The sequence below is a fragment of the Boleophthalmus pectinirostris genome, unplaced genomic scaffold, assembly GCF_026225935.1.
Source record: "Boleophthalmus pectinirostris isolate CB_2022bp ecotype Guang Dong unplaced genomic scaffold, ASM2622593v1 HiC_scaffold_6, whole genome shotgun sequence".
Taxonomy (NCBI): domain Eukaryota; kingdom Metazoa; phylum Chordata; class Actinopteri; order Gobiiformes; family Gobiidae; genus Boleophthalmus; species Boleophthalmus pectinirostris.
Window position 1 is genome coordinate 24,722,209 of NW_026571447.1, and position 22,730 is coordinate 24,744,938.

The following is a 22,730-nucleotide window of genomic DNA, read 5'->3' on the forward strand; positions in this document are numbered from 1 at the left end:
AGCTACTAACATTTCCATTTAAAATATCACATACAACAGCACTGTACAATTCATAAATTTAGACCAGGATTTTAGGGGTATGCTGTTTAACATGCTGTTCATATTTAATGTAGCTAACGTTTAGTATACAAAATGTATTCCTCCTATCGAAATCCATTAGAGAGCAAATTAGATTTACCCTAACAAAGCCTCTAATATCCCATAACTGCAATTCATGATGTGCCCTGGGGCTATGCTTTGCAAATATTATTCATTACAGATTTTATAATACTACATCTAATTTGTAAAGGGACAATTGTTGCTTGATTGACAAAATGCAGAAAAATGTAAATGAAGTACATTTGTAAATACTAGTAAATGTATTATAATTCACTAGGCCTACTCTGGCCCATGGTTTGGCCTGTTCTCAAATTAATCTAATGCAAATAAATAAAAAAATTTAAAAATAGAAAAAAATTAGGTGTAGAATTGCACCCCCTAGTGATTAAATCTTTTTATGAAAACAAATGAAGTCTTGCTAACGTTTTGATGTTAAGTGTTTTAATTAATTAATAATAATATATAATTTATTTACTTACCACGACAAAAATAGTACAGAATATTACAGAAATATTTTATTTATCCAAGAACTGGCAAAAATGTGAACATTTTACAAAGACGAGTAAACAAATAGGCCTATCTATTTAAAACATATTTACAATGGAACAAAAGTGGAGCTCTTGTTCATATAGGCTATTTTAGCACAATGTAACATTTCTTAATTCAAAAATAACTGAAAGTCTAATAAAAAGCATAGCAGTAATTTGTTATATACACTGATGGAAAAAATATGTACATTTGGCAGTATTACTGCCACTGCAGACAGTCTTATACTTCAGCTTCAGACACAGACTTCTCTTTACTCCGACTTGTGATCATTGAGTTTGTGCAGGTGTATGAACGAGACACCTCCTCCTGAAAAGCGGTTTCCAGGACCTTTAAAATCGATTTACGAACTTTATCCTTGAAATCTTGTCCCATGAACACATAGAGGAGTGGGTTTAGGCAACTGTTAAGAAAAGCCAGACTAGTGGAAATAGGATGCCCAATTATGATAATATGGTCAAAAATGTCACTTGTAGGACTGGCCGTGTGATAGACCAACTCAATCAGTGCTATAATGTGGTATGGAGCCCAGCAGAGGAAAAAAGTCGTAATAACAGCAGCAATAATTTTAAAAGGGCGACTGGACTGGCTGGCCAAACTGCGGTTCTTCCGAAGTCTGTGAATTATGACAGCATAGCAGGAGACAATGATAGTGAAGGGGACTACAAATCCAAGAAGAAAGCGAGTAATACTCATTGCTTGATGGCGAAAACGTTTGAGCTCGTTGCCCGCAGGTGTTTCATAGTCGTCTGAGAAAGCAAAGTTGTTAAAGCAGTTGATTATTTTTTCATCATGAAAGGCAGGTGCTGTGTCTCTTATAATGAAGTAAGGAGCACTGAGGATGAGAGCCAGCACCCATACACCTAGACTAACACAGGATGCTTTTCTCACACTCCTGTAGTTTTGAGCCCAGACAGGCCACACCACAGACACGCACCTATCCACGCTGATGACAACCAGAATATAGACGCTAGCAAACATGTTCAGAAAGCTTATGGTGCTGTTGAGTTTGCACATAAACTTCCCAAAAGGCCAGTGGAAATCCATGGCTGTGTAGGTCACGCTGAGTGGAAGGAAAGCCGTGAAAAGAAAGTCAGCTACAGCCAAATTGAGAAACCAAACTGTATTGACAGTTTCCTTCATCCTGAAACCGGTCACCCAGATAACCACGCCGTTGCCCAATACGCCCAGCACAAAAGCCAAGCAGTAAACAATGAGGGACATGATGTTGAGGGACTTCCTTAGCTCAGCATGATCGTCCTTGTAGTCATATTCATCATCTTCATACAAAGAGCTGTTCCTCCCTTCTGTGGCATTGATGTGGTAAAACGGAGTTGCTGTTATTATATCCATCATTGTTTGAAGAACTGAAAGGAAGCACAAACAACACATTAGAGACACCTTTAAGAGAAACACAGTTAAGTTATAAATAGCATATATAGAAAAGTATAGAACTGAAATGCAAGATAACTGTAAAATTAAGAAATAAGTAGGCCTAAGGAAAATGTAGCTTGTGTTTGATTTTAGAGTAATTCTATAGGCCACAGAGAGTTGAAAAGTTGGACAAAAGGGACCTACAACTAATGTAACCTATTATTGGTACAACTATGGCTGTCTGCACTGTGCAAACTGCATGCAATTCGGATCAGTTTAGCGATAAACAGGCCGAGATCACAGACTGAACTTCTTAGCATAATTGTCTTTTTACCAGCAAACGCTTTCATATCAAATTAAATAAAAAAGCAAAATAGAGACACCAAAGCCCATTAGTTTAACTTAAGCTTGTCTAGAGTTAAGAAAAGTTTGTAGTAAAGTAGTTTACCGTGCAGCTCGGAGTTTCCAGACGCTGATGATGGGGCACACTCCTCCGGGGAGACTGGGAGACTGCACCGCGCGAGCTCAGGGCGCGAGCATTAAATATGTGACGTCAGCGACTAGGACGGAGCGCGCACACGCACACGCACTATCTGTGCAGTCTAAATTGCTGCAATTATCATCAAGTGCTTCTTTATTGCTCATCAGCGGAACTCGCTCCGACACGTTTGTAGAAAAATGAGTCTTTGTCTTAGTCTAGGGAAAGTCCTGCAGTGAAAACACTAAAAGGCGCAAATTGTGGGTTGTTGAATTGTGCATGAAGTCGGGTATGAGCTGTAGCGATGATGCTGCCGCCTAATGTCTGTTTTGCCCAGTGAAGCTAAGCTCGTGTTTGCTTGTGGTTACCCCTGCAGGTGACATATACGCTACTCCTATTAGGCACCTGGGTCATCACACGGCGGAATTCATTTGGATAAATGTTAAGATGTCAAAAGAAACAAGAAAAACATTTTAATAAAATTTATTCGCCAAAACATGTTACCACTTTGTGTAGGTCAATGTTTTTATGTGCACTGATAAATAAACTATAATAAACACCTTAACATGCAAGTCAATGTTTGTTTTTTGGAATATTTCAGGCATCATCAATAACTGAAAGATTTAGTGTCGAAAACATCTACAACAAATGTGCTCCAAAGTGTATTTGCCTTTGCAGCTGGTAATCTTTTGTGCAGATTACTAAATTCAAACAGCAGGGAAAACTCAGATGACTCCCGATGGATATTTTAGGGGTTTGGGGGAGTGTTAATGGTGTAGGTGGACAAGAATAGAACTTCGCCCTTAATATAATTAGATTACACACCATATGCCTGCATATGGGTCTGTTTTAGTTCTTTTTATTGTTTGTTTAGTAGGCCCAAATCCAGTTATTTTAGTACTGCTGCATAGAGGATGCAGTTAAACATTTGAGAGTTGAGGAGAATTATAACTGAAAGATAACTTGGATGTCTGAATATCCAAGAGGCTGGGATGGTTGGACCAAATATAAAAGTAGTCCACAGTAGTCCACAGTAGTCCACAGAGCAACATGATTTACACACATAACCCAACACACTGAAATCAGTGGTTGAGCTGCCAGCGTTAAAGCATGTATTTCTTACATCTCAAGTTTTGTCTTTAATTATCTCACAAAGAGTGTAAAAACTGTTCATGTTCCCACAGTGCAGATGCCTGAACCTGCCCTTCCCTAAACTCCTGTGTCTCTAGATAACACAAAGAAGCTGCACACAGGAACAATGTCCTGCCAATAGTCCAGATGTGAGGGGGTGGAAGAAACAGCGTCCGTTCCCTCTGTGCCGGCTCTCACTGCATGATTTCAGAGCAACACCCTGGTTTGAGTGTAGGAGGACATACGTTTTTGCTTTTGCACCCCCTTTTCTGGGATAAATAAACATTCAGTGTGTGCATGTAATCCCACTGAGAGAAATGCAACACCGTGACCAAAAACTATTCAATCAAACTCAAGCATATGCAGCCTTAAAATAGCAAGTTCACTCGAAACTGCATCGCAAATCTTTACTCTGTGCAAATAAATACATGCCAAAATACACAAGTCGTCCAAAATAGTGTGAAGACCACGATCCTGAATGAATCAAGTAAAAATTAACAAGAATTGAACAGGGATTTAACAGAATTAGAGAGTTTTACATTGGACTAAATTAGGACTAGACTAAACTGGATTACAGAACAATACTGGAAGATCTCATGTATCAGTTCTGTTGTTTCATTGTGCACTTGAGTCTGTGGAAAAGTCTAGGCCCAGCACTGTGCTGCAGTCTGTAGGGTATATTAATAGCTATCCCAAAGCTATAGTTTGAGGGAAGCCTTCAGAGCCCAGAGCCTGCCAGAGTTCTTGATTTACCAACCAAACCTGCAATTATGTGTGTACCGCACAAATACCAATTTGGGTGTGTAAAACAACTCAAGAAGGTTTAGAGGCAGTTTAGCTTGAACACAGAGTGGCATATGCTCAGAGAGTTAGGGGTGTACAATGCCATATACAACAGAGTGGGGGGCTCAGAGCTGTATGGGACTTTTTTTATTTGGGACATCGAGGTCCTATAATGACATAGTTCAGCAGTGAGCGTCACTATGCACACCCAGCACTTTACGCTGAGTGAAAAAACAGCATTGGGCCAGTTTTCTAAAGCCACTCCTGGCAATGATCCAAGGCATAAACCAGTTTTGAAAATGTGAGATTTGAGTTACACTAACCCAAATAGTGGGAATCCGCCGCATGTCCAGACCACAAAGGTTTGTTGATCTAGTTGTGGTGTTGACTGGAACTCAAACCCCTGTCTCACGGCTGTGGAGAGGTCGGGAATTTTGTTTTTGGAGGCAAAATGGCTGCCAGCTTCCATTCGCTCCAATGGGTTTTTCCACAAAAAAACACCACACACAAGCAAAAGAGCAGAACCTCAATAACCTAAACCACTTCCTTACATTCACTCCTTTCAGCCACACGTCCCAGTCCCCTGAGAAAGTACAAGGACAGTGAATAATCAGCACTGGCTTTGGTATTTGACATGGCTGCCAATGCACATTTTATTTGTAGCAGTTTGAGCGATACGGGGGGGCGGAGCTGCAGTATACTGTGACACAAATTGTTTATTTTTTATTATTCTTTCCATAGCATTGTAAATTAATGCTTAGATGTTAAATGAAAAGTTGGTGTGATGCTCCTCATTAAAGATTTGGAGCAACAAAGTTAAGTGCTCCAGGTTCCTTACATGCAAGTGACCACATCCAAAATGCTGTTTTTCACATGTGCAATTAAAACAAACATCTGTGAGTCACATGTGCCATGACAAACACTCCCACCTTTGAGCAATTAGTCTAGGGACTTTTGCCAGTCTTGTTTTCTCTTAAAAATTATTGGTATATAGGTGGGAAGTAACCAAATACATAAAACATTTAGTTTAAATGTTTACTTAAGTATATTTCATACTTTATACTAGTTGCAGAGGCAATAAGAGACAGTTATTCTCTGTCTATTATATTGACAACAATTGCAATTTTCTGACAAGCATTGTGTTTATGTCTAAATAACAGTTGAAATTTAACATTTTAAACTGAAATATTCACTGATACAATAATACACAAACCACATTTCAGAACATGCTTGTACAGATCTAAACTACAGGGTTAGCTGTCTTGATGCAGAATAAGAATGTTTTGTTGTTTGTGGAGAAAATTGTGGTACTTCAGAAACTGCAGACTTTCGAAGTGCATCCATTAAAATTCCTATTGCTATTTTGAGCTTAATCTTGCCCCCCTATCACTTTGTGATATTACGAGTTCAAGATGTGGAGCTGGATCAACTGGAGCTGCAGCTGACCCCTACTCCTGACAGATTGCCCAAGTGACATCTGAAAATGGATCAAAGTCAGAAGACAGATTTCCCTACAGGGGCAAGTGTACCTTAATCTTAGTGACTATGATAAAAGATTAAATGTATATTAGCTTATATCCTTAAATTACCATTATTACAATAATCATGATTAGCATTTATTTTTACTTGACTGGAAGTGTATGATTTTTAAGCACTACATATAATCATAAAAAATTTCTTTAAAATCTGAGGAATAAAAATTATAGCCATAGTAAGTTATTCTATAGGTATAGTAGGGCTTGTCTGGGCGAGATGGGAATGCATTATATGTGAGAGTTGAGTGTATAATCACAGGTTTTGGTAAATGCTGCCTCAGATTTAAGTGTTTTCCTGTCTGTGCTGATAAACACCTATGCACAGTCAAGATAACAACCTAGTACCACATAGTACCACAACATTCACATTGGCACACTCACACTCTCAGCTACTTCCTCAATCTGGTTATCATGAAAGGGGAACTATGGATTATTATTACTGACTCATATTCAAAGTTTGGGTCAGAAACTGTGCAATAAGCCACACTCTAGTGGTACAGTAAAATGTCAGCAAGTAACGTGGGAACATTGCCAGAGTGAAACCATTTCTCCTTTTGAATGCAGAGAAATTAATATTGAAATTTTATCACAAATTGCAATATACACTCTTTTATGGCTTTACAAAATAAATAAATAAATAAATAAAAAACTATAACTTCCTCAAAATTTTGTAGGGAGATTGCTGATACATTCCAGAGAGAGTTTAGCACACCAGTGCTGAGTCGCTGAGTCCCTGTGACCTTCAGGATAAAGTGCTATTGTTGACTTATAAAGTTTAGACCTGTTCAAACTTTTTCCCTGTGTGCACTAACACTGTGCTACATTTGAATGAAAAGTAATATACTAATAAAGATTGACGTAATATTTATTCTAAAATACAATGTTTGAATATTTCAAGCTGCAATTTTTCAACGCTAGTCTCTAGTGTAGTATTTTAGGGTCTTTTGGAAAACACCGGGAAAACACAAATATCATTTGTGAGTTTTTGTAAAGAAGTTTACACCTGTCATGTGTAGTTGGTGTACACATCCAGTTGACACATTGTGAAATGGTTTGCAAAATCTCATATAAACATATTTTATCATTATAGTTATAATGATCATAATGATGCTCATTATGATCAGATCATTATAATTAAATCTGCTTGTGTACCTAAATGGACTTCTAGTAGTACTAAAAATATACAAAACCTTGTATCCAGTATAGATACATTTTTGACCAGTTAAATTTAGGTTTTTCTCTACATTTGACCCATCTTTCAATGCCACTGGGGCAACCTGGTTTCCCATCCCCAAATCTTGAGCTCGTCTTGGTTGGAGGATTTTACTTATTGTGCACATTTAGGGTTGTAAACATCAGGTGAAGTGGGCATCAACTGGACAGTGTCCCATCTAAAAATATTGAGCCAGAATTACCCATCTAGACATGATACATGAGTTGGTAATGTTAACCACTCACGCAACTTGTAAAATATTGTGTCTGTGAAATTGCAACGGACAACAGTAATTTACATAATATAGAATCGACACATATCTGGTTTTGACACCTACCAGCAACATGTTCTGGGGAATACAACATGTGTTTAATGTTTAAAACCCTAAAGACCTTGAAAAAAGGTGATAAGATTAAAATGTATGGAAAGGACCAGTGGAGTTTAAGAGGCCACATTTGCCAGCCTAGTCATTGGAAAACATGAAGCTTTTCCTGTTAGCTGCTCTGTTTGGGTGGGCAGGTGTGTATCATTTCAACCTGAATTAGTACATTAATATTTATTGTTTAAAATCACGTTTACTTTTTATTCCAGCTGCCCTCAATGATCACAAGATTGTGGGCGGCTATGAGTGTCCCAGAAACTCAGTGCCTTACCAAGTGTCTCTCTTCACTGGATACAACTACTGCGGCGGGACTGTTCTGTCTAACGAGTGGGTGCTCTCAGCTGCACACTGCAAATCAAAGTAAGAAACATGATTACACTCACATAAATCATGCATATAAATCATTCAAGAATGTGGTTTTGTTAGATCATTAAGTTGAAAAGATGCCTTGAAACTTGTCCTATGATTAGATGGTGATTAGAGCTTTCTAATGTGTGCAGGTCTAATGTAGAGGTGCGTTTGGGGGACCATGACATCTTTGAGGAAGAAGGGACAGAGCAGTACATTGTGTCTGCCAAGTTTATCAGGCACCCTAACTACAACCCACGCACCATGGACAGTGACATAATGCTGATCAAGCTGAGTAAACCCGCTACTTTCAACAGCTATGTCCGCCCCGCCGCCCTCCCCACCTCCTGTGCTGCAGACGGGACAATGTGTCAAGTGTCAGGATGGGGCAATATAAAGTCCAGCAATGAAGGCTGTAAGTCTCAGAAAATATCAAGTGCTATATAGCAGTAGACCAATCCTGACCTATTGCTGAGTGAGGCCATATGCTGGTTTAGACCTAGTTTAATGCTAGTTTTTAGGTGTCAAATTCCTACATTCTCCTTTCATTATCGGATGACTTCATTATAATAAACAACATCTACTGTATCTCTCTATCAATCCATGGGCTTCAGAATTATGAAATTTAGGACAATTGCCAAAGTGATTAATACTTAAAAACAAAATATGATATGGGAATAAGTCCTCAAAATGTTGCACATAAGAGGAAGCTGAACCCCATGGATAGGAATGCACTCAACTGACAGCTTGATTTTCAATATATTTAGGCTACTGCTTTTGTATATTATTAGTTACTGAATTTATAAACAAAATAGTAGCAGAGAGACCTCAGGGACAATATTTGTAGTGGTACTAGTTTTACTTGTGCAGTATATTAGTGGTATTACAATAACAATACTAGAAGTAGCCAGATTAGGGCAAGTAGCAACAGACTAGAAGCAATTGCAGTATAAGTAATACAGTTTTTACTCTAGGCTACTGCAACAGTGAATTTAAAAAGTACAGAGCATAACAGCAGATTTTAATATGTCATTCACCTGTGTTTATTTCTTTGCTGCCTCCACAGCACGTTACCCGCATAAGCTGCAGTGCCTCGAGGTGCCTCTCTTGAGTGATGACACTTGCTTCAATTCCTACCCTTTTCAAATCACAGAGAACATGATTTGTGCTGGCTATCTGGAGGGAGGCAAAGACTCCTGCCAGGTAATTTTGAAAATAATAGCTTTTAGTTTTCAGTCTTTTATAAAAGAAACTAAAGCTCATTTCTTTGTGGCTCAGGGCGACTCTGGAGGTCCCTTGGTGTGCAATGGCATGCTGCAGGGAGTGGTGTCATGGGGTAAGGGCTGCGCTCTCAGAAACAAGCCTGGGGTCTACACTAAAGTTTGCAATTACGTCTCCTGGATTAAAAATACCATGGCTTCTGGCTGAGAAACAAAGATATTGAAATAAATCTCATATGAAGTGGAAATGCTAAGTCACCCATGAGATGTTGTGTGTGTATTATGTGGTTTGTGCAGTGCAAGGCGACGGGTGTGGCATATGACTACATGAATAAAAGCAGCTATCTGTAGGAAAGAAAAGAAACTTACGATTACTATTATATGCATCCTCTCCATTGAAGAGTCACCAAGATTTGTTTAAGAGTACTTAAACTTATACTTATGGACATCTAAAAATGCTGATCTATTAATGGTATCATTATGTAATGATTTATGATAAATCTGTACACTTTCTACCCATTCTTTAAAACGTGACTTAGATGCAATGACTGTACAGTGAATGTGCCGCGAAGCATGTCTCATAATTAAACCTTTTAGTCACAATGCCAAACTGATATTTACAGGAAGCCAAAACTGAATCACAAAGACCAAATACTCCTCTTTGTGGGATGGCAGGAAATTACAGGAAATTATGCTTCCTTTTAAGAAATACTTAAGTGAAGGTGGTATTTTGCAATTTATGTAGCATGTAAGGATGAGGAAATTTGGCCTAAAAATATTGGATAAGTATTTTAACAAAACCATGCACAGTGCTAATAACGGGATAAACATTTACAAGACCAGATCAGGTGCATAACTTAATATGAAGCTCCCAAACTGGTTTAAATGGACTTTGGTGCTTGGGTGTGGCATAGGGCATTGAATGACTCACTGGACGATGACATGACCACCAATTAAAAACAGGGATGACCTACTGGACACAGAGAGATGTTTTTATGATCATAGATGTTCAGAATAGGGCTTATATTAAGAACGGACAGCTACATACCCACGTCTCTCCTTGTATAACTGTGGTATTTAGACTAGACCTGACCCTAACCTCAATAAATAAATGATAAATGATCCAAACGGTGATAAAAACAACATTAAACAACCACATAAATATATCCCAGAGGGCTAACCACAACATGTGCATATGACTGGCACAGCTCCCACATGACATCAACTGTGGCGCGGCATCTATTTGAGTCCAACACAGAGCATGCTGATGGCTCAGGCCTGTGGCTATGGGTGTGGGCCCTCATGAGTGGTCAACAGATTTCCTTGTAAAGAAAGTCTCCAGGGATGTAATCATGGCTAAACCAGGCCATTGGCAGAGACTCTAGGAGGAAAAAAACTTGCTTCGTCCTCTGAGAACTGAATGTAGCAGAAAATACAGGGTTTGAGATGTGAGCCATTGTTCTGTGGTATGATTTAAAGACAAGAGCAATTTCCACTCTTCACTTCAAACTACTTTTTTATACAAACTCTCACCATCTGCAGGTTTACAAATTTGTCAGTAGATGGCAGTATTCTCAAGTTTTAAAAACTACAATGAAGCAATAAAGCAAATACACATATGGGTTAAATAATGTAGAAAATATTGCATGTTTTAAAACCTTAAAGAAATATTCAGTGGTGCAGAGAATTGTTTTGATTAGTTCCCTTATAGTGGTAGGCTAACAATAGTTAGGCAAATGTTTTTGTCTTAAAGCTGCACTGTGTAACTTTTGGAAGAGGGTTTGTCACCAGCTTCTTTCCATGGAGATGTTGCCTGGAATGTTCCACAGCATGGCATTACACTTATTTGTCACATTTATTTTACACGTAAGTTCTGTGGAGAGGCGAGCCCACCCAGAATGCAAGTTTTTAAGTTGATAAAAACCTTTTTTTTTAACTAACTAAGTAACAAAGTAACTAACTAACAATTTAAATAATTCACATAATGTAATATCTACATCACTGCTAATAGGCATTGGCTATAACAATTCCGGATTTATATAGGATACTTTAATGGTTGCCCAGTAGATGGCAGTAAATTCTTTAATTATTCGACAGAGAGAGCTTTTAGACCGAATAAACGCACTACTAGACAATCGAAAATAGAATAAAAACGTCTTTCTTTGCTTTGTCAGTTTTCCTATTCGAGTAATAAACACTATAGGTCTAATGTTTATACACCATTACCACAGAAGCATGTCTGTGGCAGACGAAATTGCTATAGGTCCATTTCATATTGAACAAGACCCGTTGGCCATAGTTTGTCTGGTCTGTGTCTGTCTCTTATGTAGTCTGTACGTGTATGTGAAATGTACTTATGAAGATCACCTCAACACCTGTCCTGATCCACGTGATTTGATCAGCTCAGTCATGCCTGCCCATCGCCCCGCGTGTCTAGCTGCTGGGTCTCTGCTGTGATGAAAGTGCAGTGGGGTCACTGAGGTTCAATTTTCCTTGGACAGCCTCGGAAGATGAAACCAGCACCTGCTGGAGCCCGGTCAGTGCTCAACTGAGCGTTTGGCACCAGTGGAGGATTTCAGGTAAACCTGTGTTTCAAGGTGCATTTCTCGCACTGAGGCATAGAGGGCACTCGACTATCATCACAAACTTTCTCTCGCAAATCCGCACATAAATGTTTTAACAGTAGGTTATCTCTTAAAAGGGGGACCACAAATAAAATGTCAGTGATGACATTTTGTAGAATTTAAAACCAAATAAAGCTGGTGCGATATGGTAGAGATTAATTATTCATATATACATTTCAACCAATAATGGTCTTGCCTTTTCTGTCCAATAGGGTTAATTGACTGCTCCATCAATAACACCAATAACAGCCGCCACACCTTAGCTCTGATCTGCCCTGGAAGCGGGCAACTACAATGACTCCATCTCCATGGTAAGGATGAAAACAAAGCAGTGAGACTCGTGCACTCTGATGTCTACGAGATCCTCATGGTCGGAATCTGGACCGCCTCGTGCTTGACGCACGTCTGAGTCAGCGCACGCGCGTAATTTATAGAGGTGCGCGCATAAAAAGCAACACTTTTCTCCATCCAAAAGAGCACATGACAGAAACAAGATCCTGGACTCAGCGGTCCACAGCGCATCCCTCACAAATAGACCAAGTAGCATCAGGTAGGCTGTTTTATGTCCATTTCGATTTTATTGCTTACCACCTAACTATTTTACTATACTAATATATTTTGTATATATATATATATATATATATATATATATATATATATATATATATATATATATATATATATATATATGCATTTAATTTTATCTTGTGTGTGTGCCAAATGCTACTGTAATAATAATAATTTTTAAAAGTATGGTCCTACAAAGCAGCTTTGAGACATATGCATATGGCTATATGCATCAGACTACTAGGTTAACATTTGTGACAATAAATGTATTATTATTATTATTAATAATAATAATAATAATAATAATAATAATTAAGTCTGTTTTAAACATGTCTAAAACAATGTGGACAAACCCTTGATTTTATCAGGTTCTCCACGTTTCAGTGTTAGCCCTGAAACATTGTAGTGACTGTGCTTGTGCTGATGTAGGGCGGAGGCTGTGGAGAGATGGAGCTGAAGCTGCTGCTGAAGAGGCTGAGCACAGTGGTGCGGGCCATTGTCACCTTTCTGTTTGCTCTTGTTGTTCTGAGCGTCATGACCTGGGCTTACATCCAAGGCTTTCAGCTGATCACATCCAAATATGGCATCATCTCTTTTGGCTTTTATGGGTTACTTCTTGGACTCCATCTTCTTGTCCAAAGTTTCTTTGCCTTTGCAGAGCATCGTCAAATGAAAGCCCGTGTTGACTCTTGTACTTACACTAAAACAATTGGATTTACAATTGCTGCCTATCAGGAGGACCCAGAGTACCTGCGGGAGTGTCTGCTGTCTATCCGGGCCCTGAAATACCCCCCTGAGCTCCTGCGTATCATCATGGTAGTGGATGGTAACTCTGAGGATGACCGCTACATGATGGAGATGTTCAGAGAGGTTTTTGCAGACCAGGACCCAGCCTGTTATGTGTGGAAACAGAACTATCACACCTGGGAGCCCCACATGGTCCCAGACGATGAGGATGTGGCCAAAGCCATTAGTTTGGGTGCAGACTTCACTGTCGGAGAAGACCCGCAGTGCAAAGTAGTAGAAGGTCTGATCCAAAGTAAAAGATGTGTGTGCATAATGCAGAAGTGGGGTGGCAAACGGGAGGTGATGTACACAGCATTCAAAGCGTTGGGCTCCTCTGTTGACTATATCCAGGTATTTACTAACTGTACATGTATTTAGTATGTTACCATAAACATCCTTCTCAATAGTTTCCTCTGTGTTCCCAGGTGTGTGACTCAGACACAAAGCTGGACTCATTGGCCACAGAAGAGCTTTGTAAAGTATTGGAGAGTAATCCCAAGTACGGGGCAGTTGGAGGAGACGTCATGATTCTAAACTGTGAAGACTCCTTCATCAGCTTCATGAGCAGCCTGCGCTACTGGATGGCCTTCAATGTCGAGCGAGCGTGCCAGTCTTACTTTGACTGTGTCTCCTGCATCAGTGGTCCTCTAGGTAGGGGTAATTTACTGTCATAATGTTAAGCGAGTAGAGCTTTTCTGAATTGTGTGTACTTATTGTATTTCATTGTATGTTAAGGGCTGTACAGAAATGACCTCCTACAGCAGTTTCTGGAGTCCTGGTACAATCAGAAGTTTTTGGGCACACATTGTACATTTGGAGATGACAGACACCTCACAAACCGGATGCTGAGTATGGGCTACGCCACAAAGTAAGGCAACCTTGTGCATTTAACATACAGTAGACAGTAATAATATTGGAGAACATGAATTCTAAATTGATATTTTTTATTTTGTTTAGATACACAGCTCGGTCCAAATGCTACACAGAGACCCCATCACAATTCCTGCGCTGGCTGAACCAGCAGACGCGGTGGACCAAGTCTTACTTCAGAGAGTGGCTCTTTAATGCCATGTGGTGGCATAAGCACCATCTGTGGATGACCTATGAGTCCATAGTGTCAGGTGTATTTCCTTTTTTTGTGACAGCCACAATTATTCACCTGTTCTGGACTGGCACTCTGTGGGACATCTTGTGGATTCTGTGCTGTATCCAGATCATTGGGCTGCTCAAAGCTCTTTATGCTGGGATCCTGCGCAAAGATCCTATTATGGTTTTCATGTCACTGTACTCCGCTCTATACATGACCAGCATGCTGCCCACTAAGTACTTTGCCATCCTCACCATCAACAAACGGAGCTGGGGGACGTCCGGCCGGAAGAAGATCGTTGGAAACTACGTCCCTCTGATCCCTCTCTCTGCGTGGGGATCCATTTTAGTTGGCGGCATTTGTCACACCATTTACAGGGAAACCCTTTTGGACTGGCTCACCCCGCCAAGGTTACTTGAGACCCAGTTTCTCATTTATGGTTGTGTGGCCTACACGTGCTACTGGATGACCATGGTGTTCCTGTATTGGGTCTGGTTCAAACGGATATGTCGTAAACAGTCACAGAAATATAACAACACTGTGTAGACTGTAACAAATGAGTTTAATTTATTTATTGTATTGTTGCACATGGTAACTAATAATTTATTGAAAAAAACAACTAAATGCTGCTGCTGACAGTTGATATCGTCCAAGCAAAAAAAAAAAACTGTCAATTTTTATGAATAGTATTGACCCTGTACTCTCAGGTGTGTTTTTAGATCACAGTGGTTGCAATTATCTGATAAATGTTTACGTGTAAATGGACCAAGAGCCAAAATGAACTGTCCAGAATGTTCACTCAATTGTGAATTACTTTTATGACTGCCACTCTACGACCACTGCATTGTAACTTACTACTGTAGTTTGTGTGAAAATGGTTATTGTAGCAAAAAAAAGTGAAGAGAAGAAATGGGCATAAGTTAATGACCTTGAATGTTGATGTTTTCTTGTATATGTGATTTTTATAAGACACTTTGTATAAAAGCGTATTGTTGAAAAAAATGTATATTATATTATTTTTTATACATCTATTGTCTACAAATGTGAATAAATAAAGTTGTATATGTGTAGTAAAGGTACTGCATCAATTTTGTTATGAGCAATAGAAGTGGCAAAGGATGTTACACACTAATCATTGTAAGAGAAAAAAGTCCTTCCATTCACACTTTTTTACCTTATATTCAAGTTAAAATGCATGTTCCTTTTTTTTTTTTTTTTTTTTTGGTTAAAACATTATTCTGCATACCTGCATAAAGAAATATTTGTTTACGTACAGATGTGTTTGAAATTGTTGGTACCCCTGTGGGAATGAAAGAAAAATCAACAAATATCACTGAAATAACTTGAAACTGATAAAAGCAATAACAAATAAAAATGTACTGAAACTTGTCGAACGAAAATCATTGTTTTTCACCTGTGGTTAGACAGAATCACTAGAAAAAACAAAATAAGCGCAATCAGAGATAGAAACCTGGTCCCCCATGAGTCATCGGTGGGGGCTTGTGTGATGATTGGGTGAATATTTTAGCCCACAGATGGTTCAGAAATTGTCGAAATTGCCTATCCTTTATAATGGCATGACCTTTCAATTGACCCGTGTAACCTCAAATGACCTTGGATTGTCACCAAACTTTTTTTTGCAGTATCGGGCATGGGGGCTTGACCCACGTACCAAATTTGGTGACAATCGGTCCATAAATAGTGGAATTATCATGGGTGGACAGACACACAGACACACAGTAATAATTAAACTGGCCTGTATAAAAAATGTTGGTACCCTTAACTTAATATTTTGTTACAGAACCTTTTGAGACAAACTCTGCAAACAAATGATTTCTGTAACTGTCAGTGAGGTTTCTGCACTGGTGAACAGGTATTTTGACCCATTTCACGTGAGCAAACTGCTCTAGTTGTCTCAGGTTTGGAGGGTGCCTTCTCCAGACAGCATTTCAGGTCCTTTCACAGATGTTCAATAGAATTAAGATCTGGGCTCACAGAAGACCACTTCAGGACAGTCCAGTGTTATGTTCTTAGCCATTCTTGGGTGTTTTTAGCTGTGTTTTGGGTCATTATACTATTGGAGGACCCATCACCTGCAACTGTGACCAAGCTTTCTGACACTAAGTAACACATTTTGGTCCAGAACACCTTGATAGTCTTGAGATTTTGTTGTACCTTGCACAGATTCAAGACACCCTGTGCCAGATGCAGCAAAACAGCCCTAGAACATAACCAAGCCTCCTCCGTGCTTCACAGTAGGGACAGTGTTCTTTTCTTGGTCTGCTTCATTTTTGCCTCTATGAACATAGAGCTGATGTGCCTTGCCAAAAAGCTCCAATTTTGCTTCATCTGTGCAAAGTCATTCTCTCAGAAGCTTTGTGGCTTGTCAATATGCACTGTAACAAATTCAGGTTGAACTTTTTAATGATTTGCTCTCAACAGTAGTGTCCTCACATGAAGTCCACTTTGGCTCGAACCATGATGGATGGTACAATCTGACACTCATGTACCTTGCCCTTCGAGTTCACATTTAATTTCTTTCGAGGTTGTTCTCTGCTCTTTGGTTACCTTTCGTATGATCCATCTCTTCAATTTGTCATAAATTTTCCTCTTGCAGCCACGTCCAGGGAGATTGGCTACAGTCCTGTGGACCTTAAACTTCTGAAGAACATGTGTAACTGTAATCACAGTCAAACTGCTTGGAGACGGTCTTGTAGCTTTTATCTTTAACCTGCTTGTCTATCATTTTCTTTCTAGTCTCCTGACACAGTTCTCTTATTCACTTTCTCTGGTCCATGTTCAGTGTTACTTCCATCATGTCTCCAAACGGCACAATGACACATGTCCCCCTTTAAACAGGCAGACTGACTGAGGATAAGTTTGAAGACACCTGTGATACAGAATAGAGGACACACCGAAGTTTAACATGTCCCTATTATCCAAGTATTTACAATCTTTTCTACGAGTACCATCATTTTTGTCCAGGCCAGTTTCATTAGTTGTTTTTTTAATAATTCTGTTGAACAACAATTCAAAAAGTGTCTGATTTTCATTGGTTATTTGTCAGGAAATTTTTATTTATCATTGCTTTTCTTAGTCCAAGTTATTTCAGTGACCATTGTTAATGTTTCTTTCATTACCAGAGGGGTACCAACAATTTTGAGCATGTTTGTATGAACATATAAATACATATATTTAATATATATCATTTTTCGTACGTTCGTAGTTTGCAAAATTATTACATTATGTAGTAGCATCTATATAATTCTCTAATAACACAAAAAAATCAAGTTGTAGTCATACGTACACATGGTTGTTGCAAAAAATATTTTTGTTGACGCAACTGCCTGTATAATATTAAACCTGAGTGATGGAAGTTACTGATGGAAGGCATAAGGCTGAAAGACTAGCAGTGTAATGATCCAGTAGCCTAGTGTGCTTAAAACACAGAACAATTTAGATGAGTCTTACTGTGTCTTAGGGAAGTGGAAAAACTGAGATATTTGACCTTAGTTTCACTGGAGCCTGATAAAGTGTGAGTCAATGCGAAGGCTACGTTTTCAGTCTCATATGCGTAAAGATGCGGGGACTTCCTATTACAGTATTCCCAATGTTTGGTCTCCAATAGTAACCCTGTAGTGTGGAAAAGGGTAGAGTTGTGAAACAATAGATGATCTTTATGGTTGTGGGGTACTAGTGAGTCAGTCGTACGATTAAAAGAGCTTCATTTAAAGAGAGTTGAGGTGTGACGAACTGAAAGATCACTTCCTCTGGATCTGTTTCTAATTAGTCTGTCTCCTCCCCGTCTACCTCTGACGTCATGACCTCAGCTGGCCCACTGTCGGGGGGCATGGGACTTAACCAAAAACATCAAATTGTGGATACAAATAGTGGTTGTTGTTGTATTTTTGAATGATTTTTGGTCAGTGTTCAGCTATAAATAATATATCCATGGGTTTCAGAGTGATGAATGAAAATTAGGACTATTATTTTTTGCAATTAACAGTTCAAAACGAAGATATTATGTTTTTTGAATAGTTAACCGTCCTCAAAATGGCACCATATAACAAGAAGCTGACATTTTTAAACACACTTATGAAATAGTAGAATTTTATGTTGGCGAAATGGTACTACAGGTTCTTTCTGGTTAGTCTTAATGTACCCTTATGTAATGTAATTTAAACAACACCTGAGCCTGGATGGATTTGTGATGGAAATGTAGTGACTCAAGCTCAGACTACATTGTTATAAGACTGTGAAAATGTCTGCTCTAGTTTACATAACATTCTAAAAGCAAACAAAAAACAAAAAAAACAATAATTACATGCATATTTTCTGATACACTGTCAAAGCAACCAACAAAGCCTACACATGTTAATCATTACCGTGTCACTCATAACATTTACAAAACTGAATCAATTATTTCTACGCATGTTATCATTGTCAACGACTTTGTACATAAGAACAAAGGCGTTGTGCTTGTCTTGAATCACTATGCTGTTTTTGGCTCTCTGTGAATGGAGCTGAGGGTGTTCCCCATGTCTGCTTTTTCTTTCATCACAACATGTTCACTCATTCTGGTGGAGCACAAGCACTTACAGGAAAACGTGCAAAACATCCCACCACGGCCAATGACACCTTCAATGAACATTTGTGAGTTTTCTGTCAGAGTCTGGAGCAGTGCATTTGTTGTTTCAAAATAATAGTCTTGTCTGTGTATTATTCAGTAAAAAGCTGAGATTGTAGCCAAGTTCTGAACAGTCTACGCCAGTATGTTCAGTGATTAGAGCACTCCCTCAGCAACCCAAAGTTCTACTGCTCGGACCAATTTCTGCTGATGTGTCTTTTGGCAAGACACGTCACCCACCTATCTGGTATGAATTGACAGATTGGCAAGCGTGTGTCCATCAGTCTACCCCAGAGCAGTTGTGGTTACAGAAGAATGAGTACAGTGTAAAGCACATTACAAGTGCAAGGCATCTATCATCATCATATAGGCTGTCTATTCTCTCTATTGACAGACTAACTGAAGTAGGTAGAGTGGCTTTTGAAATAATAATACTAATATAGAAGTAAAATTTGACCTGAGACTTCTCACACCAAGTACCACTTAAAGATTTGACTTTCTGGACCTCAAGCCAGGTCTATAATAGGACTATTCCTAAATAAAAAGTGAAAAACAGATAAAATTATAAAACAGGACGACTACACCATTGTAACAGTACCAACAGTAGCTCAGCTGGTAGAGTGCTTCTCCACTTATCCGAAGGTTAGTAGTTCAAATCTCACTCTCAACATAAATCATCATAGAGTGGTTAAATGCACTGGTTGGTGGTGCGATTCCAGCTGCCACAGCTGTTCGTTGTGTCCTTGGCAGAGACACTTAACCCACCTCACCCCTAGTGCTTGCGTACACTGGTGTATGAGTGTGTGTGTGTGAATGGGTGAGTGGTTCCTTGATGTAAAGCACTCTGAGCGCCTAAAAGGTGTAAAGGCGCTATATAAAAATGTGGCCGTTTACCATATTTTCCATGTATGTCTAACCTGGAACATTCCCAAACAAGGATGAAATGTGGATTAAATAGACTCTAAATTAAGAAAGCAGTAGAACTTTCATCATACTAATGGTCATACCATAATAAAAAATAAAAAATAAAACAAAACACTAGAGTACATCACAAGTTTCACTGACACTCACAGAGATCAATTTTAATGCAAATTCATTATAACTATGGGCAATCAACTATCAGCAGTTCACCAGCACATGCATGTGTAAGAACGGCAGGAGAAAGTCTGAATCCTAAACAAAGAGGTAGACATGTAACTTCTCACAAACTCAATCATAACTTTACTGCCCAAAAAACCGTTGGCATATATTTAGTTACACATTGGGCAAGAGTGGATCTACCGTTTCCTTAGCAACAAAGACTCTATTGGAAAGAAGTACAAGCCATCTGTCATGAAATGACAAGTGGAGTTGAGTCACGTCTGTCTAAATTTAGCCACTCTACATGGGGCTTTATAAAGCTCCAGCACCACTCGCCACCATTGTTTTTGGTGTGAGGACCACATCACTTTAGGAGGTTTGAGTGTATTGTCTGTATCTATGCTCAGAACATAACAGGGACACACAATCACAGTTCAAAAGAAAAGGAGAAACTACAAAACTGATTTAAACTTTTGCTGAACACTTTATTCTCCTTTGTCTGACTTATTCTGTTTCAACCAAATCCTGTTTGAATAAATTCCACTCCAGACAAACTTTGAAACATGAAATTAACAAACTGAACCAGAGCGTCCTAAGATAATAATCCTGTTGCTTTCTTTGATAGAGACAATTCATATTGAACATCAAGTATAATTTGCAACATGGTTTAATTTGAGGAAATGTGTCAACTAAATATTGTGGACGTCAAGGGTCATGTGCATAGTCTGAGAACCAGAGGGTGCTTGTGAAAGACACCCCACTGCCTGCTTACTCATTATAAGGGTCATAATGAGTAAGTACTTTATATCCTTAGTCCACATTGATGGACTGCAGTGACAGACCAGTGGCCTCTAGCGTTCTGTCCCAGATCAAGGTCACAACTTATCTGAAACAATGAACAATTTGCATATAGAAACAATCAAAGCAACATACTATCTGCAGTTGCCTGGATCTGTATAAAATGCAAAAAGATAAAAGTCTGGACTTCCAGGTACTATCTGCACACTCACGTCAACCAAAAAATACCAATGGTTTTGTTGGTCACCTAAAAATATTAAATGTCCCTGTATGATCAGAAAAAAATTGTTTTGCTGCATAAAAAAATAGTAGGTGACTGTTTGGGTACACTCTTAATATCACAGACTATTTTTACTTTAAGAGTAAAGCATTCAACATTAATTTGTTCAGCGTACAGTGTCAACAGCTTTCAATGAGAAGATGATTATTTGACTTAAGAATCAAACGTTTGAAATGTCTTATCCATATACCAAGAGAGAGCTTTTGCCGTAAAAATAGTTCGAAGAGAATCAAAGACAAGAAATCTGTAAAAAGGAAAAATCAAGCGAATAACTGTGAATAAGTGTGTAAATTAAAAGATGTAAAACATGGTTCTTGTTTAGTATGGATAATTTTAATGATGTGATAGTAATACAGATGCAATTGTGTATGTCGCCATCTAGTGTTAACAACAGTGAACTACAGCTACAAAGATGAAGATGTCAAAATGACACACAGTATGTGTGTTTAACACTCGGGGTCCCCTGCTGCATCAGTTTCCACATCACCTCTTTTCTCTGATGTTGACAACAAATATAAAGTCCTGCTGAAAACAGCAAAGCGTGGAATATTAGATCTACTGGCAGTAATACATAGTGTGTGTCCATGTTATTTAGTGAGAATGGTTTTGCTGTACCCCAGAGAAAGGAGCAGCAGCAGCAGTACAGCACTGACACAGGCTCCGAGCAGCACTGCAGAGGGACTGTGGCGGGACGGCTTTTCTGTGGGGAGTAACGACCCTCCCGGGAGCAGAGACAGGTCGAATATCTCCTGCAGCTCTGTGTGGCCGACCTCATCCTGGGGGGTCACTGGTGGAGAGACAAGGAGGCACAAAGGCAACATAAAGAGGCAGAACCACACTCAGTAAGCAAAGAAAAAAACTAATAAAAACTAGACCAATGGTTCGTAATATCTGGCATGAAAAAACTAAACGAAACACTTCAATTAAACAAAATTCAAATCTTGGCTAAAACAGGAACAAAATGGGACCAGAAAAAAATGCATGTAATCAGTTTAAAATGTCCAAACTTAAGCATCTAAACCAGAGCTGGACTATATAGTGGTAAAAATCCAATTGTGATTTCATTCCTATGACGATATGATATTTTGGTAAACTCAGCGTATCGTGATTCAGTAATTTTCTCTTGAATACAGATTTATGCTCAAACAAGGCTAAATCAAATTTCAATAAAAGCAAAACTAAACAAAAATAATTGTGGCTAAATTGACAGAAACAGAACTAAATTCAGAAGAGCTCCACAACTTGCAGACCATATCTAAAACCAGAACAACCACAACATGTCTAAATCAGGACTAAATTGGGTCTAAGACTGATAAACCAAGCAAACCCGACTAACAAGAATCATTTTGACCTGCGACTACCAACAGAAAAAGTCTGCATACCACCAGTTGAGAACCAATAAACTAGACACATATTGTATAATAAAAATTGAAACGGTGAGCCACCTGATAGGTGATAGTAGAGCCTGATGATGGAGCGCTGGTCGGAGTAGATCTCACACTGGTAGGTGCCCTGGTGCTGTGAGGTTGTGGAGGGGATGGAGAAGACCATGTCCACTCCAGCAGTCACCTCTTTGAACTCATCCACCTGCTGAGTCTTTAACTGGACAGACAAATCCAGTCAAGAGGAAAAGTATTTATAAAAGTATTTAAAAGTCTTTTTAGAACTAAATAAAGCAAACAGTTATGCATTGAGAAATGTTAGTAGGTGATTGTTGTTTTTTTATTACCCCTTGCCTGGCAAATCCAGAATGATCTCTGTATTTTTATACA

The 22,730-nt window shown here is 38.9% G+C and overlaps 4 protein-coding genes across 5 annotated transcripts in view; 2 read left to right on the forward strand and 2 right to left on the reverse strand.

Annotated features, from left to right (window-relative positions):
- Positions 1 to 629: 629 nt before the first annotated feature.
- On the reverse strand, positions 630 to 2,520 carry fpr1 (formyl peptide receptor 1). The gene is made up of 2 exons (XM_020937603.2): positions 2,468 to 2,520; positions 630 to 2,012 (listed from the first exon to the last, which is right to left on the reverse strand). Exon 2 carries the CDS (start codon positions 1,999 to 2,001, stop codon positions 868 to 870), a length of 1,134 nt encoding a protein of 377 aa, XP_020793262.1. The 5' UTR covers positions 2,002 to 2,012; positions 2,468 to 2,520; the 3' UTR covers positions 630 to 867.
- A 5,118-nt stretch (positions 2,521 to 7,638) lies between these two features.
- LOC110171820 (trypsin-like) lies at positions 7,639 to 9,317 on the forward strand. Its single transcript, XM_020937611.1, has 5 exons — positions 7,639 to 7,678; positions 7,751 to 7,901; positions 8,042 to 8,304; positions 8,956 to 9,092; positions 9,168 to 9,317. The coding sequence occupies exons 1-5, from the start codon at positions 7,639 to 7,641 to the stop codon at positions 9,315 to 9,317; spliced, it is 741 nt and encodes a 246-aa protein (XP_020793270.1).
- A 2,194-nt stretch (positions 9,318 to 11,511) lies between these two features.
- has1 (hyaluronan synthase 1) lies at positions 11,512 to 15,376 on the forward strand. The gene is made up of 6 exons (XM_020937200.2): positions 11,512 to 11,688; positions 11,946 to 12,283; positions 12,730 to 13,437; positions 13,512 to 13,737; positions 13,822 to 13,954; positions 14,044 to 15,376. Exons 3-6 carry the CDS (start codon positions 12,748 to 12,750, stop codon positions 14,717 to 14,719), a joined length of 1,725 nt encoding a protein of 574 aa, XP_020792859.1. The 5' UTR covers positions 11,512 to 11,688; positions 11,946 to 12,283; positions 12,730 to 12,747; the 3' UTR covers positions 14,720 to 15,376.
- A 5,919-nt stretch (positions 15,377 to 21,295) lies between these two features.
- spaca6 (sperm acrosome associated 6) overlaps positions 21,296 to 22,730 on the reverse strand; it is a 30,417-nt gene continuing 28,982 nt past the window's right edge. For both annotated transcript variants that reach the window (XM_055163528.1, XM_055163529.1), the window contains 3 exons: positions 22,404 to 22,560; positions 21,574 to 21,745; positions 21,296 to 21,483 (listed from right to left, as the gene is read on the reverse strand). In XM_055163528.1, the coding sequence (XP_055019503.1) occupies positions 21,405 to 21,483; positions 21,574 to 21,745; positions 22,404 to 22,560 (408 nt within the window). In that variant the 3' untranslated portion in view covers positions 21,296 to 21,404. The remainder of the gene's footprint in view (positions 21,484 to 21,573; positions 21,746 to 22,403; positions 22,561 to 22,730) is intronic.

Coding starts and splice junctions, on each gene's coding strand:
- fpr1 (XM_020937603.2), bottom strand. CDS start 2,001: ATGATGGATATAATAACAGCAACTCCGTTTTACCACATCAATGCCACA.
- LOC110171820 (XM_020937611.1), top strand. CDS start 7,639: ATGAAGCTTTTCCTGTTAGCTGCTCTGTTTGGGTGGGCAG. Junction 7,679..7,750: donor TGCTCTGTTTGGGTGGGCAG/GTGTGTATCATT, acceptor TTTTTATTCCAG/CTGCCCTCAATGATCACAAG. Junction 9,093..9,167: donor GAGGCAAAGACTCCTGCCAG/GTAATTTTGAAA, acceptor TTTGTGGCTCAG/GGCGACTCTGGAGGTCCCTT.
- has1 (XM_020937200.2), top strand. CDS start 12,748: ATGGAGCTGAAGCTGCTGCTGAAGAGGCTGAGCACAGTGGTGCGGGCC. Junction 13,438..13,511: donor CCTCTGTTGACTATATCCAG/GTATTTACTAAC, acceptor CTGTGTTCCCAG/GTGTGTGACTCAGACACAAA. Junction 13,738..13,821: donor CTGCATCAGTGGTCCTCTAG/GTAGGGGTAATT, acceptor TTGTATGTTAAG/GGCTGTACAGAAATGACCTC.